This window comes from Microcebus murinus, chromosome 16 (assembly GCF_040939455.1).
Source record: "Microcebus murinus isolate Inina chromosome 16, M.murinus_Inina_mat1.0, whole genome shotgun sequence".
In the NCBI taxonomy this organism is placed as follows: Eukaryota; Metazoa; Chordata; class Mammalia; order Primates; family Cheirogaleidae; genus Microcebus; species Microcebus murinus.
The window spans coordinates 14,339,668-14,364,881 of record NC_134119.1 but is presented as its reverse complement, the minus strand read 5'-3'; the positions used below and the strand labels follow the sequence as shown (position 1 = coordinate 14,364,881).

The 25,214-nt window shown below is 43.8% G+C and overlaps 3 protein-coding genes across 4 annotated transcripts in view; 1 reads left to right on the top strand and 2 right to left on the bottom strand.

Moving 5' to 3' along the window:
* Nucleotides 1-3,428: 3,428 nt before the first annotated feature.
* On the bottom strand, nt 3,429-4,640 carry WFDC10B (WAP four-disulfide core domain 10B). Its single transcript, XM_012742929.3, has 2 exons — nt 4,535-4,640; nt 3,429-3,559 (listed from the first exon to the last, which is right to left on the bottom strand). The coding sequence occupies exons 1-2, from the start codon at nt 4,638-4,640 to the stop codon at nt 3,429-3,431; spliced, it is 237 nt and encodes a 78-aa protein (XP_012598383.1).
* A 4,664-nt stretch (nt 4,641-9,304) lies between these two features.
* The window catches only part of WFDC3 (WAP four-disulfide core domain 3), a 59,106-nt gene continuing 43,196 nt past the window's right edge, over nt 9,305-25,214 (bottom strand). For both annotated transcript variants that reach the window (XM_020281771.2, XM_020281772.2), the window contains one exon: nt 9,305-9,390. In XM_020281771.2, coding sequence (XP_020137360.2) covers nt 9,337-9,390 — 54 coding nt within the window. In that variant the 3' untranslated portion in view covers nt 9,305-9,336. The remainder of the gene's footprint in view (nt 9,391-25,214) is intronic.
* WFDC13 (WAP four-disulfide core domain 13) lies at nt 15,126-22,083 on the top strand. Its single transcript, XM_012742890.2, has 3 exons — nt 15,126-15,213; nt 17,386-17,536; nt 22,065-22,083. The coding sequence occupies exons 1-3, from the start codon at nt 15,126-15,128 to the stop codon at nt 22,081-22,083; spliced, it is 258 nt and encodes an 85-aa protein (XP_012598344.2).

Here is a 25,214-nt window from a genome sequence, read left to right as displayed (position 1 = left end):
CATTGTGCGACAATCTTTGTAAAGCCCTACCCATTAATTATTACTTATTATTTATAATTTATCCATTTATTAATTTCTCCATTGCTAGCATCAGCCTAACACTACCTCATCACCAATCCTTTGTGTCTTTTGTAATGAACTAGAGATCGCTTCCAAGAGGAGGCAGTCATATAACATTGAATTTGAAAACTTAGATGTAAACTATAATAGAATCAAATCCTACCTCCCACTTACTTTGGGCAAGTCACTCGTCCTCTCTGTGCCTCAATTTCCTCAGTTGTAAAATGCGAATAATAACAGCACTCTCCTCATAGGATTGTTGTAAGGATTCCATGACTTATTGTGTATCAGGAATTGAGAGTCGATGCTGGCCTGGCGCGGTGGCTCACGCACTAGCACTCTGGGAGGCCGAGGCGGGCGGATTGCTCAAGGTCAGGAGTTCAAAACCAGCCTGAGCAAGAGCGAGACCCCGTCTCTACTATAAATAGAAAGAAATTAATTGGCCAACTAACATATAGAGAAAAAATTAGCCGGGCATGGTGGCGCATGCCTGTAGTCCCAGCTACTTGGGAGGCTGAGGCAGAAGAATTGCCTGAGCCCAGGAGTTTGAGGTTGCTGTGAGCCAGGCTGACGCCACAGCACTGACTCTAGCCTGGGCAACAAAGCAAGACTCTGTCTCAAAAAAAAAAAAAAAAAAAGAGAGTCAATGTCTGGTATACAGACAGCGCTAGGTAAGGCTTGTTAAATAAACCAATAAAACACTCATTGACATATCCAGAATCACCCCATTTAACACAAAATTCACTATGTGTCAAATATCTAACATGTATTAACTAATACTGTCAGTGACCCCATAAGTTGAGTACCACTATATTAATATTTTACAGGAGCAGAAACTGAGGCACAAAAGAATTAAGCAACTTGCCCGATGCCACACAGCCAGTGAGAGGCAGATACAGGATTTGAAAGGAAGTGAGTCCAGAGCCAGGTGTGCCAGATGGCGAAGCCCCCAGCTTCTCCTAGGCCTGGGAGCCCATTCCCGCCACCAAGCACACTCTCTCTAAGTGTCTTTGGGATACCAGTCAAGCAGCATAACGGGAAAGGGAATCTGGGGCCGAGCTGACTGTGTAAGGCTCTGGGTAAGTCTTGACTCGGGCTGGGAGGATTCCCAGAGTCACTTGGCTGGAATGAGAAGGAGGGAGAGGGGGAGAGAAGCAAAACCTATGGATTGTCCTACGTTTTCTTCTCTAGCTCTGTTTCTTCCCTCTTCCCACTTCACAACATATCCTTGGCCTTGACCTTTTCACGGGGTCCCTCCTCACTTCATCTCATTTACTTCTCTGTAGGAAAAAATTTCTTTCTAGAACATCAATTTTTGCTTTCACACTAATAAAAGAGCAACCCATGCTTAGTGCATAAATCTATGAAAATGACAACTAAATTAAAAATCACTGTTAATCTTGGCCAGGAACAGTGGCTCAAGCCTGTAATCCTAACACTCTGGGAGGCCGAGGTGGGAGGATCGCTCAAAGTCAGGAGTTCGAAACCAGCCAGAGCAACAGTGAGACCCCGTCTCTACTAAAAATAGAAAGAAATTAATTGGCCAACTAAAAATATATAGAAAAAACTAGCCAGGCATGGTGGTGCATGCCTGTAGTCCCAGCTACTTGGGAGGCTGAGGCAGAAGGATTGTTTGAGCCCAGGAGTTTGAGGTTGCTGTGAGCTAGGCTGACGCCACGGCACTCTAGCCCAGGCTAGAGTGAGACTCTGTCTCAAAAAAAAAAAAAAAAAAAAAAAAAATCACTGTTAATCTTGTCACCCTGTGCTAACACATATGCATATATCCCTGTAGTTTTTTTCTTATGTGCATATATATATTTTTACATAGTGGATAATCCTGTGACTATTTTTAAATTTAATATATATGATGAATATTTTCCTGTAGTCCTAAATATTTCTAAAACTTCATAGATTGGCAGATTACTCTGCCAATCAATCCTTAATCTTTGAACACTTTGGTGGTTCCAGTTTTTCCCTATTTTAGGAATTATTTCCCTATTATTAGTCACCTTATTATAATTAAATCCTTGAGTATTTCTTTATTCCTTGGGAAAGCCAATAAAAGTAGTAATGGAGATACACATGATTCAGTCTGTGCATAAATATTGCCAATTGTCAGCTTATAGTGTTTGGGCTATACTGGCACCAACAGAGTGTGGGTAAGCCCATTTTTTCTCTTCCTGCCCTTCAACATAGATGGTCAGATGGTTCAGATAGTGGGCCAGAGGAGTGAGCAGGCTATTAACTGGAAGTTGACAGCTGTGTAGAGCCTCCATCCCAAGCTTCAGGCTCATCCATCAGACATAGATTCGAAATGCAACTTCATCACTTACTAACTGTGTGACTCTGGGTAAGGCACTTCACCTCTCTGAAACTCCATGTAAACATATGTAAGAATGGGAATGAAGGCATACCTCAGAAATATTGCAGGCTCGGTTGCAGACTGCCACAATAGAGTGAGGTCGCATGAATGTTTTTGGTTTCCCAGTGCATATAAATGTTATGCTTACTCTACACTGTAGTCTATTAAGTGTGCAATAGCAATATGTCCAAAGAAACAATGTCTATACCTTAATTTTTAAGTTCTTTATTGTTTAAAAATGCTAACAATCATCTGAGCCTTCAGTGGGTTGTAATCTTTTTGCTAGTGCAGGGCCTTTCCTCGATGTTGTTGGCTGCTAACTGACCAGGGTGATGATTGTTGAAGGTTGTGGTGGTTGTGGCCTTGGGCATGTCACCTGACTTCCCTGGGACTCACTATCCTCATTGTAAAGACATAGCAATCTGAACCTCACAAAGAGATTGGGAGCAGGGGGTGGGGGTGCACCAAGGCTAAGGAGAGGAGAGCAGTCTCTGGGGGCCTCCCACTCTGTGCCCCAGGTCCTGACCTCCACCTAGCTCACGCTTAACAGGTGCTTCTGACTCCAGGGTGAGGAGTGTTCTCCTTAGCACTGGGAAATGCTGCACATGAGCAGTTTCTCCCCCTGGGAGTACTGGTTCAGTGAGCAGAGCAGCAGGGGGGGCTGCGCCTCCTGGAGGTTGCAGGGGTGTGCAGGCCAAGGAGAGAGAGAGCAGAGAAGTATAACCAGGGAGAGAAATGAGAGACCGGAGCCCAAGAAGGGCAGGGCATCTGTGGGGGCTGCACTGGGTTCTCAATGATCACAAGCACTGGGAATAAAAAAGCCAGAGACCCTGGGCATTTGCTCTGGTTTATTTGACAGGAAAAAGGAGTTCAAACAGTGGGGAGGACAGCATTCCTGTTGATGTCCTTGTGCCTGTGATTTGAGGTCCTCCTGCTCCAGACATGTGTATAGCCTCTGAATTGAGGGGTTTGGAGAGGCAGATGCACAGCCCTGCTGTTCCCCCACTCAGAAGATGTTCAGGCAAATATTCCCACAGAGAGTAGCACAGCATGTCTCATTTTCTTGACACTTTTGGAAATATGAGCAGTGGTGGGTGCATTGATCTATGTTGAAGCTCTTATTACAGGACTTGCTTCCTAAAAAGGTACAGAAAGGGGTTAATGAAACCCTCCACCCAGGCTGGGTGCACTCCATCCACCCATCTCAAACTTAAAGCTCCTCTAAGACCCCAGCAGCAAGGTCCCATTCATGACACTCCTGGACTTTTCAGAGAACAACCTCCTCCTGCCCATCTCCAAATCCTAGTGATTGGTAGGATCTTAAATCCTCTCTCCCCACCTTCCCCTTACCCCTCAAAGACCTCAATGCCTGGACTTTGTAATCTCCTTCATACACCTGCCTCCAGGACACTATCTCTCCTATTAGCCCTGGCCTGGCTGAAGTCACCCCCATAGAATCTATACTTTGAACCTGGGAGCTCAAAGAAACTCTTTGATCTCTTTGATCTTCCAAACCCTCCCTCACTCTCAGAATCTGCAGGGTCCAGAGAGGAAGGTGAACTTGCCTCTTGTCCCTGTCTCCTGTCCTCACTGTCACTGTGTCCAGGACCCTGCCCCTTCACTAGTTCCCCTCCCACCACCACCCTCCTGGGCCTTCCAATGATAAGGTTAACTTTCCCTGTACACCCCAAATTTCGCCTGCTCTGTGTCTTTCTTTCTACACCTGTGCCCATCTCTACACCTACACATACCCCGTAACCATCCCCAGATGTTTACTCCCCACAAATGCGCGTGCATTAAGTAATAATTGTCTTGTTTTCTCATCATATTCTCAGCCCTGATGCACCTTTCACTCTAGTATGGACCATGGGTCTCTGGTCTTTTGGAATGGACAAGAAAAGATGCAGGTTTCCCCTTCCCTCCCATTACTATTCCCAGAGCTGGGTAAAGGGCTGGAGGACTGTGGTTTGGGGTGGCCCGGAATCTGCACAGCGCTGTGGTCAGAGCTGGATGTGCAGAGAGGTACCAACTGCCAGGCTCTCCTCAGAGTGGCCAGAGCCCCTCATTGCTCCCTCCCCAGATTCCCCCACCCCCTGCCAGCCCGTCACCTACTGGATGTAGTCTGCATCCTCTTCCGGCTGTGGCTCCTGTGGCCTGCCTGGGCCTGCAGCAGCAGCGCACACAGAAGCAGGACGGGCAGCAGAGCCTGGGACGGCATGACTCTGACCACAGCGTCAGCCCTGCGTCTGGCCAGGATGCCAGGAGAGGGAAGGAAAGAAAGAAGGGATGATCCTCAGCCCCTCGCTGCCTCCCCTGGGCCAGCCGGGGCAGTGCCAGGCAGTCCTTGCTTCCTCCCTTTCATGTGTCCCTTAGCCTGTCCTCCTCCGTGTGGGATGGGGCTTCTGCAGGAATGACGCCTCCTCTCACGCAACCAACCCTCTCTCCTTGCTGACAGCATTTTTCTTCTCTGAAAGACGTCATTTATTTCTGCTTTCTTATTACAAAATATTTTGCAGATATAAACAAAAGAAAAACACATCTTTTGGAAAACAATGTGCTTATTAACCCATGTTCTATTGTGTTATTTTTTATAACAGTTTTCCTTTGTATGTAATAGAAGCAATCCTTTGTTTTCTGACATTTTTGAATCACCCATCTTTTGCTACCTATCTTCTGCTACCCTTATTTAATCATGTAAATATGTATATTGTCATTATTTTTCAAAAAGAAACTACAAAATTTATCATAATTACACAGCTTTCACTGTGTACCTCTTGTCAACTGTTTGGGATATACCAATTATTGATATTCTAAACAACGTTATTTTGAACATTTGTACTTGTAATTGCTTGAGTATTCTCTAGGTTTCAGTAGCAGAAGTTGAATTACTGGGTAAAAGAATAAGTATGTATTTCATAAATCATATATATATATATATGGAGAGAGAGAAAAAAGAGACCCAGAGAGCACAAATTAATTTTTTTAATCAAATAAACATATTTGATTCAACAGAGCATGAGTGTCAGTTTCCTCAAATCCTGCAAGACACTGGAATGTAAATGGGGACTTACTGTCAGGAATGAGCCCCTATCATCTATGCGAATTTGAGTAGCAGAGGAATATTCACAGGTTTAGTCCTCAGACAGATGTGAAGTTAAATCCTGACTCCAATATTCACCAGTTTTGTAACATTGGGAAAGTCCTGTAATCTCTCTCAGACTCAGTTTACCCATATCTTCTTTGTGCCTCAGCTGTAAGGATGGAAACAGATGACATATGCAAATACCTTCACTTTCATGGTGCCTGGCACACAGCAGGTGCTCAGTGAAATGTATGTGTCTTCTCCTCAATCTTGTCTCCCAACCACACAAGCCCCAGGGTCCAGAACAGCTCTTTTATCTTTTAGTTTACATTGAGTATTAAGACCCAGCCCATGGCCAGGCAGGGTGGCTCAATCCTGCTAGGCTCAATCCTAGCACTCTCAGAAGCCAAGATGGGAAGATTGCTTGATCTTGAGACCAGCCTGAGCAAGAACGAGACCGGGTGTCATGGCATGTGCCTGTAGTCCCAGCTACTCAGGAGGCTGAGGCAAGAGAATCGCTTGAGCCCCGAGGAGTTTGAGTGAGCTATGGTAGTGAGCTATGCTGATGCCACTGCTCTCTACCTAGGGTGATAGAGCAAATCTTAAAAAAAAAAAAAAAAGAAGAAGAAGAAGAAGAACACTAGCCCACAGGGATCCTGGGCTGTGGGTCAGGAGACTTCTCTGCTTATCCAAGTGAATCCACGGACTCTGTGTGAATTAGCGGCCAAGTTGGGAGTGGAAATCAGAATTCAAAACAGCCAGTCCAAACATTGGCTGTGATCAGCTCTGCTCTCTCAAAGGACAGAGAACGTTGTTTTGGTTTTATAGGGTGAAGAGATGAGTTCTGAGTGCGGGACCTTTTATAAGTTTGAGAGTCAACTACTCTTAACTCCTTCAGTTGAGAGTATTCCTCTGGTCAACAGACTCTACGACCTACTCACTCTGTGACCGACCCTTCCTTTCTCTTCTGCCTCCTCTTCTCTTCATTCTCCATCCCAGTGATTTGCTAAAATCTCTACATGCTGTATTCTATTCCAACATGGACAATTTTACCCAAAGACATAGGATCCTCACTATAGAAAAGAGATAAGAGTTAACTATACAGGCTCCCTATCCGAACAGTCTCCTTAGGTGATTTCTAAATTTCCATCATTATTCATTCTTCCTTTAGAGAATAAACCCATTTTTTTCTTTTTTATTTCAGAATATTATGGGGGTACAAATTTTTTGGTTACATGGATTGCTTTTGTACTGCTTGAGTCAAAGTTATAAGTGTGTCCATCACCCAGATAGTGTATATTGTAGGCGTTAGGTATGAATTCACCTATCCCCTCCTCCCCCCAACCCACGTGTGTGGTTTCTGTTGAGTTTTACTTACATCTGTGCACATGAGTGCTGATCAGTTAGTTCCAATTTAACAGTCAGTACATGTGGTGTTTGCTTTTCTACTCTTGCAATATTTTCCTTAGGAGAATGGTCTCCAGTTCCATCCAGATTGTTGCAAAAGGTATTAATTCATCTTTTATGGCTAAGTAGTACTTTATGGTATACATATGCCACATTTAATTAATCCACTCCTAAATTGATAGGCACTTGGGTTGATTCCACATCTTTGCAATTGTGAATTGTGTTCTAATAAACATTCTAATGCAAGTGTCTTTTTGATAAAATGACTTCTTTTCCTTTGGGTAAATACCCAGCAGTGGAATTGCTGGATCAAATGGTAAATCTACTTTCAGTTCTTTGAGGAATCACCATACTATTTCCATAGAGGTTGTACTAGTTTGCAGTCCCAATAAGCCCATTTTTAAATGCAAATAGCTGTGGAGTAAGCAGTCACTAGGACTCATGGAGACCTCAGGAATGCAGACTATGAACACAGACATCAACAACACGAACTTACAGCCTTAGAGAAAAAATCATGGCCACTTCATGGAATTTTTAAAATGTAAGATGATAGATATAAAATGTATATACTAGATATAATGTATATACTAGAGAAGGGCATGGGAATAAGGGGCTAATTGGGGCACACAGTCAATGTCATGGAGCTCAGATAAGGGGAGAAAATAATCATCCAAGGGCTCAGGGCAGAAGTAGACCTTGAACATTAGGGAGGAAATGGACACTCGGAAGTGAAGATGTTTTTCTTCCCTAACAGGAGAAAGAGGAGGAAACCAAGGGTTCTGGACTCTCAATAGGTGGAGAAGCTGGGAAGAAGATGGTGGTAAAGATTTGAACCCCGACCAGGCGCAGTGGCTCACGCCTGCAATCCTAGCACTCTGGGAGGACGAGGCAGGCAGATTGCTCAAGGTCAGGAGTTCGAAACCAGCCTGAGCAAGAACGAGACTAAAAATAGAAAGAAATTATTTGGCCAACTAATATAGATAGAAAAAATTAGCTGGGCATGGTGGCACATGCCTGTAGTCCCAGCTACTCGGGAGGCTGAGGCGGGAGGATGGCTTGAGCCCAGGAGTTTGAGGTTGCTGTGAGCTGGGCTGATGCCAGGGCACTCACTCTAGCCTGGGCAACAAAGCGAGACTCTGTCTCAAAAAAAAAAAAAAAGATTTGAATCCCATCTGGTATTTTAATAGAGTCTCCTTCAATATTCAGGTGTCATTTATGTTCAAAATCTCTGGCCGGGCACGGTGGCTCACGCCTGTAATCCTAGCTCTCTGGGAGGCCGAGGCGGGTGGATTGCTCAAGGTCAGGAGTTCAAAACCAGCCCGAGCAAGAGCGAGACCCCGTCTCTACTATAAATAGAAAGAAACTAATTGGCCAACTGATATATATATAAAAAAAAAATTAGCCGGGCATGGTGGCACATGCCTGTAGTCCCAGCTACTCGGGAGGCTGAGACAGAAGGATCGCTCGAGCCCAGGAGTTTGAGGTTGCTGTGAACTAGGCTGACGCCACGGCACTCACTCTAGCCTGGGCAACAAAGCGAGACTCTGTCTCAAAAAAAAATCTCTGATACCCATACCTGTAGTTTAGAGTGCTTTTTTTATCTTTCCCAAATGTTCTCTCTTTCACAGTCTTTCCTTTTGGTCGCATATAAAAGATAACAATATGGAGAGTGGACATTGTCATACTGGCCCTATCACAGAAGGGAAACAGAAGCTCAAATAGGAGCTGCATTTTCCCATCCACTCCCCCTAAAGCTAGTGTGGCAATGTAAATATTTTGACCAACAGACTGAAGGCAAACGTTTTTTTGTCACTTCTGGGTCAAGGCCTAAGGAGAGTGCAGTCGAGGTCTATCTCACACTCTCTTTCCTCTCCACCAGCTCAGTCTTGATGACCACAAGGCTCTAGAGCATGGTGACACCAAAAGATGGAAGGAGCCTGGGTCCTTGAATCATCACATAGAAGAAGAGTCATCCATTGTTATAGGTTACTCATCCTGAATTATTATGTGAACAAGAAATAAAAATTTTATCGCATTTTAGTCATTATGCGATGGAGGCTTTCTGTTAAAGCAGGGTAGTCTATCCTAATGAATAACATACATTTTAGGCAGAACCAAACTTTTTCTCACTTACAACACCCCCGTTTTGAAGCCACTGTTCCAAGGCACTGAAGATCCAGTTCAAGGGAAGCTCCTGTTCCTTGCCTAGCCATTATCACTGGTCCCAGAGTCTGAATTTATGGGACCTTTATTGATGCAGAAGTAAGAACACTAGAGTTCTGATTCACATCTCTAATGAACTTCTTCTGTGGCCTTGGGCATGTCCTGTTTCTGTGTGATTCATAAGAGTAATGAAAGGCTTGAATGAGAGCATTCATTGAATCATTGTATTTGAATTCCTATGTGCAGGACAGCACACTCACTGCTAGGTACTGTAGCATAAGTCAGACATTGTTCCTGCTTCTACAGGATTCAGGATCTGGCAGAAAAACAGAAAATTAAGTAAGTACAATACAACGTAACAAGGGCTACAGAGGTAGAAAATAAGGTCCTATAGAAAACCAGCAGACAGTCTACCAACCCCAACTAGTAGGAGTAAATGAAGGCTTTTGGGAAGAATGATCCTTTAATGTAAAATCTTTTTTCTTTTTTCTTTTTAATTATATTAACCATAATACATAATAGTTGTATATCTCTATAGGGTACATGTGATGTTTTGATACAGGCATATGATGTGAATTAATCAAATCAGGGTAATTGGGGTATCCATCACCTTAGGCATTTATCATTTCTTTGTGTTAGGAACATTCCAATTCCACTCTTTTAGTTATTTTAAAGTATGCCCTGATTTATTATTTATTGCTATATAATATTCCATTGTATACATGTACCACAATTTATTTATACATTCATCCATTGATGGACACTTAGATTGATTCCAAATCTTGGCTATTGTGAATAGTGCTACAATAAACATGGGATATCTTTTCATATCAATTCTATGATTTCACCTCCTTTGGATATATACCCAGCAGCAGGATTGCTGCGTCATATGGTAATTCTATTTTCAGTTTTTTGAGAAACTTCCATACCATTTTCCCTAGCGGTTGCACTAATTTACATTCCCACCAACAGTGTATGAGGGTTCCTCTTTCTCCACATCCTCACCAGCATTCTTTATTGCCTATCTTTTTGATAAAAGCCATTTTAGGTGGGGTGAGATGATATCTCATTGTAACTTTGATTCACATTTCTCTGATGATTCATGAAGTTGAGAATTTTTTCATATACCTTTTGGCATTTGTATGTCTTCTTTTAAGAAGCATCTATTCAGATCCCTTGCCCATTTTTAAATAAGATTATTTAATTTTTTCCTATTGAGTTGTTGGAGCTCCTTATATATTCTAGTCATTAATCCATTGCCAGATGGGTAGTTTACAATATTTTCTCCCATTCTGTGGGTTGCCTCTTCTCTTTTTTGATTGTTTCGTTTGCTGTGCAGAAGCTTTTTAGCTTGATGTGATCTCATTTGTCCAATTTTGCTAATGTGAAATCTTAAAGGGAGTTGAAGTTAAACCTTCCATCTTTCAGCTAATCAAGGAAACAAAGTTAATGTTCAACATACATTAGTTATTTTACCATTAATCTTGGCAAAGCCAACTGCAAAAGAAAACTATACACCACTAATAAAATAGCTGGCTGGGTCCAGTGGTCCTTGCCTATGACCCTAGCACTTTCAGAGGCTAAGGTGGGAGGATTGCTGGAGGCCAGGAGTTCAAGAGCAGCCTGGGCAACATAGCAAGACCCCATCTCCTTAAAATTTTAAAATTAGCCAGGCATGGTGGTGCACACCTGTAGTCCCAACTACTCAGGTGGCTGATGCTGAGGAGCCTAGGAGTTCAAGATTGCAATGAGCTATAATCGTCCCACTGCACTCTACCCTGGGCAACAGAGTGAGACCTTGTCTCGAAAATAAATAATAAACAAATTAGCAGCAGCACAGACCGAGCCCTTAATGTGATACCAGTCTTCCAGGAAATGAATCAGTTGCTTGGTGAAAAATTAGTACATCCAAGCGCTTCTGTGGGCAGAGGGCAGTGACTCATCTTGACCAGGCTACACACATTCTGGGAGGATGATTAGATGTTTGTGCCTGCCTCAGCCAGTACCACTATGTGATGGCTCAAGTAGTGTCTGATGTACTGACATGGGATTCAATGTAATATCACTTCAGTCCAAGTGACAAATTTTACATCAAAAGAGATACAAGAATAGGTCCATAATCACAAGGTCTACTTGGTTCTACCTGTACTATATCACCCACATTCTGTCAGCCTGATGGACTTGTGGATTGGCATACTGAAGGAGCATAGAAGCTGCCATATTGGAGATGACATCCTGCAAAGATTGAGCACTTGCCCTCTAGTTGGGAAATACACTTTGAACCAAAGGCCATTATATGCTGCACTGTCTGCAATAGAATGCATGAGTCCAGAACCAAGGAACTATAAGTGGCCACACCTCACATTACTCCCAGGAATTTATGCTTCCTACCCCTGCAATGTTCTCTGATTCAAAATTCTGTGGTTCTGAGGGGGATGCTTCTGCCATAGAACATTGCAAGAGTCCCATCAACTGAAAGCTGGCTTTCTCCTTGCCATTTTGGTATCTTCTTCCTGACAAACCAGCAATTCACATGAGGCCATGGTAAATTCCAGTAAGTAAACATTGTAGCATTTTATTTTCCTCAATTCATCAGTGGCCATACAGATGGAGACCTACGTTCCTGGTGCAGATGGATAAACTCAAAGAGAAGCACACTGAGACATATTATAATGAAACTGTCAAAAATGAAAAGCAAAGGAGCATATGGAAGCAGCAAGAGAGAAGCAACTCATCACATATAAGGAATTTCCTAATAAGATTAACAGCTGATTTCTCATCAGAAACCACTGAGGCCAGAGGCAATGAGATGACATACTTAAAGTGCTAAGAAGAAATTATCAACCAAGGTCATTTAATGGAGAAGTAATAGTCACTTCAACAAATGGTGCTGGGACAACTGGATAGTCACATGCAAGAGAATTAATTTGGACCTCACACACCATATATAAAAATTAATTCAAAGTGGATCAATGATTTAAAGGTAGAGCTACAAAATTCTAGAAGAAATATAGAAGTAAATCTCCATGACTTAGGAGTGGGCAGTGGGTTCTTAGAAATGACACCAAATGCACAGCAACAAAAGAAAAAATAAACTGGGGATAAAAACTTTTGTGCACCAAAGGACTTCATCAGCCTGGGCACAATGGCTCATGCCTGTAATCCTAGCACTCTCGGAGGCGGAGGTGGGAGGATCATTTGAGCTCAGGAGCTTGAAACCAGCCTGAGCAAAAGAAAATATAAATGTAACCAAGAAGCACATGAAAATATGCTCAACATCATTAGTTATAAGGGAAATGCAAATCAAAACCACAATGAGATACCACTTCATACTGACTTAGTTGGCTATAATAAAAAAAGGAAAATAATAAGTGTTGGCAATGATTAGAAAAATTAGAATCTCATGCATTACTGATAAAGATATTAAATAGTTCAGCCATTATGAAAACAGTTTGGAGTGTCCCCCAAAAATTAAACACGTAAAGTTAAACATATGACCCAGCAATTCTATTCCCAGGTATTTATCCAAAAGAATTGAAAATATGTACTAAAAAAAATTGTACACAAATATTCATATCTGCACTATTTGTAATCACCAAAGAGTAAAAACAACTAAAATTCCATCAACAGATGAACAGACAAGCAAATTGTGATATACACATACAACAAAATATTATTCATTCATAAAACAAAATGAAGTTCTGGTGCATGCCACATAGTAAATGAACCCCCAAAACTACAGAAATAACATTTCTCATCTATCATTTTGGCAAAGATTCAAAAGCATAACAACACAATCTATTAGTGAGACTATGGGAAACATACATGTTCACATCGCTGGTGACAGCACAGAAAGGTACAACCTTTATGGAGTAGAATTGGCAATATCTAACCTAACTACATATGCATTTACGCTTTTAGCCAACAATCACACTTTTGGAAATTTATCCTGATGTTATACCTTCAACAATACAGAAAATACGCAAACGATTGTTCAACGCAGCTTTATTTGTAATAGCAAAATCTTGCTAACTACAGAAATGCCCATATATATAGGAGATTAGCTATATGACCAACGTGTGTGTACGTGGTGGTCTCAAATGCAGCTCTGACAAAGAGAAAACAGCTAGTATCTGCTCTAGAGTAATTTTATGAATATATTGTCAAATGAAAACAACAAAGTGCAAATGAGCATATTTGTTCAAGAAAAACAGAGTTAAGAATTCAAGTAACGGCCGGGCACAGTGGCTCACGCCTGTGATCCTAGCACTCTGGGAGGCCTAGGCGAGAGGATTGCTCAAGGTCAGGAGTTCAAAACCAGCCTGAGCAAGAGCAAGATCCTGACTCTACTAAAAATAGAAAGAAATTAGTTGGCCAACTAAAAATACATAGAAAAAATTAACAGGGTATGGTGGCACATGCCTGTAGTTCTAGCTACTCAGAAGACTGAGGCAAAAAGATTGCTTGAGCCCAGGAGTTTGAGGTTGCTGTGAACTAGGCTGATGGCACAGCACTCTAGCCCGGGCAACAGAGTGAGACTCAGTCTCAAAAAAAAATAATAATAATAATTCAAGTAAGTAATTATCTTTATCTTACAGAAAACTTTCCAGAGAATTGACAAAGGGCTGCTGCTCAGCACATTCTATTATAGTCATAAGTCAGCGTAAACTTGCTACAAAACCAAGGACAGTATAAGAAAGGAAAGTTACAACCTCAGTTCATTTATTAACATAAATGTAAAATACGTGAAAAATAGCAAACTGAACCAAACAATATAAAAATAATAATGCACAGTGATCACTTTAAGATTACCATAGAAAACCAAGAATGGCTTAATGTTAGAAAGTCTGGAATATAATTCACTACATTAACAAGTTAAAAGATTAAAGGAGATAAAATAATGTTATCATCTCAACATACGTAGAAAAAAGCAATAGATATAATCTGACATAAATTAATGAAAACTCTCTTGTTATATTAAGAATGAGGCTGGGCACGGTGGCTCACACCTGTAATCCTAGCACTCTGGGAGGCCGAGGCGGGCAGATTGCTCGAGGTCAGAAGTTCGAAACCAGCCTGAGTGAGACCCCGTCTCTACTAAAAATAGAAAGAAATTAATTGACCAACTAAAAATATATATACAAAAAATTAGCCAGGCATGGTGGCACATGCCTGTAGTCCCAGCTACTCGGGAGGCTGAGGCAGGAGGATTGCTTGAGCCCAGGGGCTTGAGGTTGCTGTGAACTAGGCTGACGCCACAGCATTCATTCTAGCCTGGGCAACAAAGTGAGACTCTGTCTCAAAAAAAAAAAGAATGAAAGATAACTTTCTAAACCTGATAAAGGATGCTTAGGAAAAACCTAAAACAGAGACTATCCTAAAAGGAGAAATTCAAGAAGCTTTCATTTGAAGTCAGGTACCAGACAAGAACACACATCATCCTCACTTCTATGCAATGTGCTCAAGGGACTTACCAGCACAATGAGGCATGAAAAATGGCATAAAGTTTGAAGAGGAAAAGTTACTATTTGCAGATGATGAATGCTGAAAGAATACACCAAGAAATCATGAGAATCAATGGAAGAACTGAACAAGCTAACTAGTTACAGATCAATATACAAAAGCCACTTCCCTACATTAGCACAAAGAAGAAAAGAATTAACTAAAAAGTTAACATTATTGACAATTTCACCTTTAAAACCCAAGCCTCTAGGAATAAATGTAACCAAGACATGCAAGATCTCCACAGAGAAAACTTATTAACAATTTGTTTGAAGGGACACTAATATGATCCAGGTAGATGAGAGGCATAACAAGGTCAAGATTAATGGGATGAAGTAGGTACAGATGGGAAAACACGACCTGGCCCCGAGAGGGCTGGGAGGTGCTTGGATTTCTGCCAGGCTCTCCCTGATTGGAATATACAGCAAAAGGCTCGTCACAGCCTGGCCCCCACCTCGCTCTCTTTGCGGCTCTTTTCGCAGCTGTGCCTGGTGAAGCCCGGCAGGCTTGGGCCAGAACTCACAAGACCATCCCTGTTCCGCCGGCACCATGAAGCCTGTGCTGCCTGCACAGTTCCTGCTGGCGCTGGGGCTGGTGCTGCAGCTGGTGCTGGGGAGGCCCAAGGAGCACATTCAGAGTAAGAGCTGGGTCTGGGCCCAGAGAGGGAGTCAGCAACTGCGGAGAGGAGAGGGTCTGAGGGCTGGCGGTCTGACAGCCTTGTGGAAAAACAGTGTCATGGGCAGGAGTCCAAGCTTTCTTGTCGGCAAGACCTAGGCTTCAATCCCTCTTCTTCCTGTGAGACCCTGGGCAACATTTTATCCTTATATTGGATACCATAATCCCAGAACAGTTGGGAGAAGAAACAGATAATGTGTGCAGACCGAAGAGCAGTCTTACTAGGCCATGGGAAATGCTCAATAGGTATTAACCACCGTAAATAGTATCGGTCTCATCACCCAGCTTAATCTCGCCGCCCCTGGTTCCTTCACGGATGCTGGGTCCCATTTTTCGAGCATCAAAACAGAGAGGTAAATGAAGTTGGTAGAACTCAAGCTAGAATCTACATACGCTTGGCCTTGGAGGATACTTTGGGAGGCAGGGAAAGAAGTCTTGCATTTTATTCCACATATTGAAAATCCAGAGATGCCGAGCAATTGCTCGTGATTAGCATCAAAGGGACAGTGGACAGTCCATCTCAGCAGCCACCACTGCCCAGCTCTAACAAGAGTGCTGGCTGCAGTAACATTGACCTTGACCAATACCAAATGGGAGAAGAACTGTTATTCATCATACATGCACTCCTTTGTGGGGAGAGCATCTTCAGAATATTGGGGGCTCAGAAGAGGGATATGTGTGGTAGCTCACGTGTCTGGGGAGGCCTGGTCCTGTTTTAGATGTTCCAGACATTGCACGCAGGTTTGTAAGCAAGCTCCAAGAGAATGGGAGTATCCAGGGTAGAGTTAATTGGAGAATGAGGAACTATAATTTGAGGAGAGATATACAGAGGCTTTCTGAAAGGCTGGTAAGTGATGTGAGTGAGACTGAGACCAGATGCCCAGAAGAGGAGACAAAACTTGAAAAGGCCTCTTTCCTCCATGCTGCTCCACTGAGCCCCAAGCTCTTCAAAGTGGGGACAGGTTCCAATTTCTTGCACTGCCCCCATGGGCTATGGAATGGCTGAGAGGCCAGGAGTGAGTGAATGCTGGGTACTGGTTTCTGCCCATTGTCAACAGCTTGGACCTCAGCTCCTCTCACACCATTTCTGGTGCCATTTGCTGTTACAATTATAGACTCCACTCATTCTTCATTCCTTCCTTTCGAACCACTATGATATCCTACAGACTCCCTTCTAAATGCAAATATCTGCAAAGCAATGAATCAACAGGGGAGCAATAGAATGCCCCACCATTGACTTTTGCTCCCCCAAAAAGGTAAGTCACAAGGTAGAAAATTGGGGCCTGACAGGGCTTGGGGAAAGGGGTTAACAGGGCCCCATCCTTAGAGTCCAGGAACAGAGAGGCAACTTTGGGTTGGGGCCTTAGGACAGCATCTCCTGCTGGAGACGGGTCTTAGCTTTCAACTGAAATACTTGGGGGTGGGGGAGAAAATAGGGTGTCAAATGAAGGTATCTTTTCTAATAACAGTAGAAAGTGGGGGCATCCTGGGGCTCTAACCGATCAGGAGACACCAAGGGAAAAGGAGAAGCTGAATCTGCACCCCATTCTGAAATCCCCACCCTTCTCACCATGAAAGAAGTCATTCCCAGAACTTACTTGGGAATTGGCTTCTAGCGCTCTGATCCCATACCTTTGGTTTACCGTGTGGTCTTCATCCTTTACCAAAACTTGCCTCCCACCACCCATTCTTCCTATACACATACAGCCCATGTTAGGCTGGCCCCAGGGTAAACGATATTGCTGATGAGAGGCTGTACAACTTGCTCAAGACCACACAATGAGTCAGTGCAGAATGAATGCACAAACCTCTTTCTTGCTCACCGCACATGCCATTCATACTCCTGAAATGGACCCAGCCGGGGTCTATGGGGACTTGGCATCAGCCCAGAAGGATGGTAAATGACCCAGGGGACAGGGTTCTGCCAAACTCTGTCCCTGATCAAATACCCGTGCTCTGGTACCCTGCTCAGAACTCAGAGGAAGTCATCAGCTAAGGACAAAGCCTGATCCTACCTCCCAGGGACCATGCAAGGGAGATGAGGCGGCTGATATCCTAGCAGTTCCCTGGGCTTTCTGAGTTCCAAATGTTAGTCCAGCCTGTTGTTCAGTCTTTTACCTGTTCTGCGTTCCAGAGTATATCTTGGAACCTCCACCCTGCAAATCGGAACCTGAAAACTGTACCTACTTGTGTACACTGCAGGAAGATTGCGAGAAAGGACTTCAGTGCTGTTCCTCCTTCTGTGGGATAGTCTGTTCATCAAACAAAGCTCAAAGATACAGAAGGTAAGGGACTTCTCATGCCCAGCCCTGATCCTAGAGATGCTGGCGGGAGCTCAAGAGAAGAGTCTCTTACCAGCCACTATGGTAGATTGATCTCTCTCTCTCTCTCTCTCTCTCTCACCCCCCCTTCTCTCACTCTCTTTCTCTCACTCACTCTCTCCTCTTTCTCTCCCTTTCTCTCTCTCTCTCTTTCTCTTTCCCACTTTCTCTCTCCTGTCCCCGCCTCATGGCCATGTTGCCAACGTTCTCCTTCTTACCAAGGACAATATCCATGAAAGTACCGATGAGAAGAGCTCTCCTCCAATTCTGAACTACATAGTCCTTGTCTCTCCATCCCCCCACCCATGAATCTCTGACTGACTCTGCCTCTCCGAATACACCCACAAATGCCTCCATCCTCAGACCATCCCCTGTCCCCAAATCCCCCTTTGTCCCCGGGCCTGGGACACTATAAATGGGGCTGCAAGTGTAAGCAAAATTCCAAAGCAAAATTTGTTCTCTGTTTTTGCTTCCTTTCACCAGATACCACCCTTGGTTCTGAGGGTTCCTGGGCTCTGGAGATCCAGCCTGAGGGGAGTTTTAGTTAATTTCCAGGCGTTAGCACTAACCCTGAGCACTCCCAGAGTAGAGAAAGGACATTGAGATGTTGATGAGACATTTGGGTTCTTATTGCCTTTTGCAACTATGTCTTTCTATAACCTTGAATAAAACAATTCCCCTCTTTTCACTTTCTTTTTCTCACAAATAATGTGGGGACCCTTTTTTCCTGCTTCACAAGGCCCAAATGAAGTCTCAAAAGACACATAGCAGGAGACTCAGCCAGTGAGCTTATTGAGGGAAGCCTAGCTCTAGCTGTCTTGTTCTCTGCTTATTCCCCACCCTGAGTAGAATGGCCAACACATGAGACAGGGTGCCGAGTGACTAAGTATGGGCCCAGAGCCAAACACCTGGGCTCAAATCCTGGTTGTACCACTTCTTAGCTGAGTGACCTCACAAAAGTTAATTAACCTCTCTCTTAGCATCATCTTCCTCATCTTTAAGCCTCAAGCTATAATCGTGAGATTAAATTAGATGGTCCATATAAGCTTTAAAACATTGCCCACCATATAATGATTGTTCAGCAAATTTTAGTGATTAGACAGCCACTTCTTTCTCAAGATGCTGGTCCTTGCAATTAAATTCCACATCCTTAGGCCGGGCGCTGTGGCTCACGCCTGTAATCCTAGCTCTTGGGAGGCCGAGGCGGGCGGATTGCTCAAGGTCAGGAGTTCAAAACCAGCCTGAGCGAGACCCCGTCTCTACTATAAATAGAAAGGAATTAATTGGCCAACTGATATATATATAAAAAATTAGCCGGGCATGGTGGCGCATGCCTGTAGTCCCAGCTACTCGGGAGGCTGAGGCAGAAGGATCACTCGAGCCCAGGAGATTGAGGTTGCTGTGAGCTAGGCTGACGCCACGGCACTCACTCTAGCCCGGGCAACAAAGTGAGACTCTGTCTCAAAAAAAAAAAAAAAAAAAAACAAAAAAAAAAATTCCACATCCTTCAGGCCTCTATGTTGGAATGTAGAAACATAAATGTGACTCTGTTGTCACTGAGTTCTTTGAGGTTCTTCCTTCCCTATGGCAGGAGAACTCAGCTTCATGGTCTAGTTGGGGTTTTTTTGTTTGTTTGTTTTTTGGATTTTTTTTTTTTTGAGACAGAGTCTCACTTTGTTGCCCAGGCTAGAGTGAGTGCCGTGGCGTCAGCCTAGCTCACAGCAACCTCAAACTCCTGGGCTCAAGCGATCCTGCTGCCTCAGCCTCCCGAGTAGCTGGGACTACAGGCATGTGCCACCATGCCCGGCTAATTTTTTTTCTATATATATTAGTTGACCAATTAATTTCTTTCTATTTATAGTAGAGACGGGGTCTCGCTCTTGCTCAGGTTGGTTTCGAACTCCTGAGCTCAAACGATCCGCCCACCTCGGCCTCCCAGAGAGCTAGGATTACAGGCGTGAGCCACCGCGCCCGGCCTTGGATTTTTTGAGACAGAGACTCACTCTGTTGCCCTGGCTAGAGTGCCATGACGTCAGCCTAGCTCACAGCAACCTCAAACTCCTGGGCTCAAGTGATCCTCCTGCCTCAGCCTCCCAGGTAGCTGGGCCTACAGGCATGCGCCACCATGCCCAGCTAATTTTTACTATATATTTTTAGTCGGTCAATTAATTTCTGTCTATTTTTAGTAGAGAGGGGCTCTTGCTCTTGCTCAGGCTGGTTTTGAACTCCTGACCTTGAGCAATGCCCTCGCCTCAGCCTCCCAGAGTGCTAGGATTACAGGTGTGAGCCACCTCACCCAGCCTGTTTTTTTTTTGGTTTTTGTTTTTTGTTTTTTTGAGACAGATTCTCACTCCGTTGCCTGGGCTAGAGTGCCATGGCATCAGCCTAGCTCACAGCAACCTCAAACTCCTGGACTCAAGCAATCCTACTGACTCAGCCTCTCTAGTAGCTGGGACTACAGACATGTGCCACCATGCCCAGCTAATTTTTTATATATATTTTTAGTTGTCCACCTAGTTGTTTTTTGTTTTTTGTTTTTTTTTTTAGTAGAGATGAGGTTTCTCTCTTGCTCAAGCTGGTCTTGAACTCCTGAGCTCAAAGGATCCTCCCACCTCGGCCTCCCAGAGTGCTAGGATTACAGGCGTGAGCCACCATGCCCAGCCCATGGTCTAGTTTGAACGGTGGAATTAATGGAAAGTAAAAATTATACCTCTAAAAAGAAAACTTCACTAGGTAATATTTGAAAATATTTTTCTTCTGCAGGATGAAACTTGAGGGCTTAGGCACTATGCCTGACAACTGAGACATGTTTCCCAGAGCATTTTATAGGTATGAGGGTTTGGCCTTCCACTGTGAGATCTCCCAGGAACGCTCACTTTCCTCCTCTAGCCGCCCCAGGGCCACTGACATTCCCATAAGATCAGAATAATCTTTCTTTCATCCAGATGCTGCCTCCTCCTCCATCCTCCTCCTCCAAGGGCTTTCTTTGCACTCTGTGGGGCAGGGGGCAGTGCAGCATGAGTTCTGCAACACAGAGTGACCTAAGGAGACAGGGTCATGGCCCAAGGGGCACACGAGGCGCTCTCATCTGAGGCTTTGCCAGGGAACAGGCTCTTCCAGCTTCTGGGTTGACAGCGCCCTGGGTAGAAAGTAAGGAGCTGAGTCCGTCACGCTCTGTGTGGCTTGGTCAGCTAGCTCGCTGGACCCTTCTGAGATAGTCAACTCCCGCATGTGAAAGATGAAGACAACATCCACGCCTCGGGGTATTGCAAGGCTACCATGGGCCACATGGAAGGAAGACCTTGGTCACTGCAAAGACCCTGCAAAGGTTAGATGCTGCCAGCAACTCATTCACGATGTCACTCTTTCTGGGTTCCAGGTTTTTTTTTTCTTTTAAAAAGGGGGGATCTTCTTTGTCATTGTACTAATGTTACAAGAATGGTGGACAAAATGTAACTCCACCACCAAAATAAATATAGTATTCATAATTCAGTGGATTTTGTTTCAGAGTGTTTGCAAAAAATAATTAGGAGTTTACAGTCTTCTAGGGGTCCTTTTGATACTACCAGAGTATCCAAATTAAAATGGTGGTATTTCAGTGCACAGTGCTTTTATTAACCCCACACAAAGGAGTGGGACAGGTGGATGCCAGTGGAGCAGTGAGCGCCGGTTTCAGCCTTGCTCAGGCCCTGGACAGGCCACCATGCTCACTTCCTGCTACACCTCGGGTATAACTGAGTGCTCCTGCCACACACCAGCTGTCAACCAATGCATCAGCAGTGCTAGCTAGTCTAGGGCGCATGCAGCAGGAAGACACTGAGGCCACAGTAAGAACCCGGGTGTCAGATCCAGGTGAGAGGCTAACTAAAGGTAGCTGGTGCAACTATATTTTTATTGCAGTGTCAGGGTTAAATGGCTGGGAGGTACAAAGCCTTCATAAGCTCCATCCCAAGACTTTGCCCAAACAGGCAGGATGTCCTCTGGGAAAGGCAGAAAAACACTGTGTCTTCTATGGGAATAGGCACCCCCACTCCTGTTATCTTCTGGTGGGCTTGAGACTGCACCATTCATGGAGTACATTAACAGTAATGTTGGCCGGGCGCGGTGGCTCACACCTGTAATCCTAGCACTCTGGGAGGCCGAGGCAGGTGGATCGCTCAAGGTCAGGAGTTCGAAACCAGCCTGAGCGAGAGCGAGACCCCGTCTCTACTAAAAATAGAAAGAAATTAATTGGCCACCTAAAAATATATTGAGAAAAAATTAGCTGGGCATGGTGGCATGTGCCTGTAGTAGTCCCAGCTACTCGGGAGGCTGAGGCAGGAGGATCGCTTGAGTGCAGGAGTTTGAGGTTGCTATGAGCTAGGCTGATGCCATGGCACTCTAGCCCGGGTGGCAGAGTGAGACTCTGTCTCAAAAAAAAATCACAGTAATGTCTGTTAGATCCGTGTGCAAGAGTGTTTGTCCTCCTGAGCTTGCAGCCTGTCCTCTGCAGACTGGCTCCCCTGGACTGACACCTGGTGTTGGCCGGGAGGCTCAGGTGAGTAGGAGATGGGCATGCTAGGGCGAGCCTCAGCAAATGCTCAACTTGTTCCTAGAACATGCAGCACTGAGCTCTCCATGGCCCCCTGGAATACGGCCTTGCCACGGTCTTCCACCTAAATCTTGGACTCTGGAGGGTGTGATCAAGGGCTTCCAACTTTTTAACATGAACTGACATTTTAGGTTATGACAAACTTCCTCTTGTTTAGTCCTCACAACAACCATAACAGCTGGGTCACAGACAAGGAGCATGAGGGTCAGGGAGTTGGGAAATACGCTATGCACAACCAGCTGGTAAACGCTGGAGCTGGCCTCCAAACCCAAGCCTTGGCCTGCCTGGGAAGTTTTCTTCTCCCAGAAGGATCTCCACTTGGGCGGCTCCACTCACTTCTGTTGAGTGGGGTTTCACCCTTTCCTGTTTCCACTGAATTTTTCCACTGGTGCACTTCTCCCTGCTTGCAACTCAGGCCTCACAACTCCTCGTTCCCCTTCATACTTGGAAACCAGTCCCCCCAAATCGGATCTCTCTCCAAGGCCCCACGCACCCTCTCCCCTCTACACCCCTCCTTTTCTCTCTTCCCTGAACGTCTTTCCCCACATTTCTGATGAGCTCCCACCCATACTTCAAGGTTCATATTAAATTAAACTCTGTGGAATCTTCACCAATTCACTCCAGACAAAATTGGACACTCTCCTTGTCTTTTCACAGTGCTCTGTCTTTCCCCTGTCGTAACATTTATCACCCTGTCCTGCAACTGTTCAAGTTAGTATTTTCCCTGCCTAGAGGATGGATCCCATCAAAGCAGGCGCTGTGTCTGACTTCTTTGCCAGAAAGCCCTAGCACCTAGTGCCGTGCCTTACACATAGTACGGACACAATTCAGACTTTTCAAATAGGGACAAGAAGAGACTGGAAAGGAGTCGGTTAATCCTAACATTTAATGAGTTGTTTTACAAAGAAAATCTTCACCAAACAGTCCAGAGTCCTAGCTACTCTGGGACTCAGTCCAGCTCTTCCCTGCTGGCCTGGTGACACTGGGCACCTCCTAAGTCCTCAGAACCCCAGTCTATCCATCTGGAAAACAGAGATGAAGAATATCTAACTCTTGGGTGTGTCATAATGACAAAACGAGATGATACATGCAAAGCACATGGTTGCTGGCAGAGAGTCTAAGAAGACTCTATAATAATATTATTATTAATAACATTAATAATAATTAATATTATTAATAATAATAGTATAATGATTAATATTATTAATGTTATAATATTATTATAGAGTCTAAGAAGACTCTATAATAATAATGTTATTATTATTATTATTATCCATGGCTTGTCAATTCTTCCCTTATCCAAAATTCTTGTCTTATAAAGAAATCACAGTGTACATTCTACCTTAAACTCTGGTTTGTTGGTTGGTTGGTTTTTAATTTCCCTGGGTTCCGAATAAATTAGCTGAAGTTAATTAAGACAAGTGCAGTGTTCTCTGATCTTCAAAATATCTTCTTAAGAGGGAACAAGGCATAGTTACAGAAAGTACTGCATCCTTGAGAAATAGCGTACTCCTCAACTCTCTGACCTTCAGGTTCCTTGTCTGTGAATCTCATCCTTCATTTAACCTTGATTTAACCTCATGATGAAGGATCAACTAATTTAACAGAGATCTCAATTCCTCTGCTAAACCTCTAGCAGTTGTGGAAGACTTTGCTTCCCTCTGCAGATCCCATGTGAATGTTACCAACTTGGAAAGTTGTGGTCACCTAGTCCCACAAGTCTATTTTTCTTCCAGTTGCACCCCCTCTAAATGAACTTTTCCCAAGACTAATGGACCACAATTCCATATCTTATGCCTCTCTTCTATGGCACACCTCTAATCTGGCTAACTCCCTGGTAACCTCTGGCCCAGAGAGGGAAGTACTGTCCAGAAAAATCTGCAGGTTCCTTTTCCACCACAGACTCATCAGATATGGTTCAAGTTGATCTGAGTGAGGCAGATCTCTCACATACCGGTCGGTCCTATCAAACTACAGCCATCGCAGTTTTAGCAATCTGAGTTTGATCTTCCCAGTACTGAAGGTCCTGGTCATAAGAGACTATTGAAATGTAAATTTATATTAATTACAATAAAATAAAATATTCAATCAGTTCCTCAGTCTTACTAGTCATTTCAAGTGTTCAATAACCACATGTGGCTAGTCGATACCATATTACACATCATAAATATAGAACATTTCCATCACCACAGAAAGTTCTAATGGAAAGCACTGCTTTCAGCTATATCAAGCTGACATCTAATTAACGATGGGTAATAAAAGATCATGAAGACAGAGAACACCTTCTGTGACTACCTCATGTTAGACTCCAGGAAGAGTTTCATGGGGCTATTTCTTTAAAGGGTCACACTAGGGACAGGCTGACAACACACAACTGAGTGACAGTAGTTCTGGAGAGGCCCAACATGATGTAATCTATGGATATGTTTAAAGAATCCAGGCCAGGCTCAGTGGCTCACACCTGTAATCCTAGCACTCTGGGAGGCCAAGGCGGGTGTATTGCTCAAGGTCAGGAGTTCAAAACCAGCCTGAGCAAGACCCCGTCTCTACTAAAAATAGAAAGAAACTAATTGACCAACTAAAAATATATATAGAAAAAATTAGCCGGGCATGGTGGCGCATGCCTGTAATCCCAGCTACTCGGGAGGCTGAGGCAATAGGATCGCTTAAGTCCAGGAAATTGAGGTTGCTGTGAGCTAGGCTTATGCAGTGGCACTCTAGTCTGAGCAACAAAGTGAGACTCTGTCTCAAAAAAAAAGAATTCAGAAGAATAAATTGACTAATGTTTCTCCCTTCACCCAGTCCCACAAGTCTACTTTTCTTCCAATTGCACCCCTTCTAAATGAAACCCAAAGACAGCAGAAAAAAAGCAAAATAGGAAGAAGAGCAGAAATTACTGAAATAGAAAAGATACAATACAGAAGACTGTACTAGAAGTTGTTTTTTGAAATGAGTACTCAAGAAAAAAAAAGAAAGACACACCAAAAAAATAATACCAAGGAAGAAAAGGGTCAGCATCAAAGATCATGTAAATATCAAAACCTCACAAAA

What these genes read in the sequence shown, in the direction of transcription:
- WFDC10B (XM_012742929.3), bottom strand. Translation starts at nt 4,640, where the DNA reads ATGCCGTCCCAGGCTCTGCTGCCCGTCCTGCTTCTGTGTGCGCTGCTG. An exon ending in GAGGATGCAGACTACATCCA is followed by an intron (nt 3,560 to 4,534) that starts GTAGGTGACGGG and finishes GTACCTTTTTAG; the next exon opens with GAAGCAAGTCCTGTAATAAG.
- WFDC13 (XM_012742890.2), top strand. Translation starts at nt 15,126, where the DNA reads ATGAAGCCTGTGCTGCCTGCACAGTTCCTGCTGGCGCTGGGGCTGGTG. An exon ending in GCCCAAGGAGCACATTCAGA is followed by an intron (nt 15,214 to 17,385) that starts GTAAGAGCTGGG and finishes TCTGCGTTCCAG; the next exon opens with AGTATATCTTGGAACCTCCA.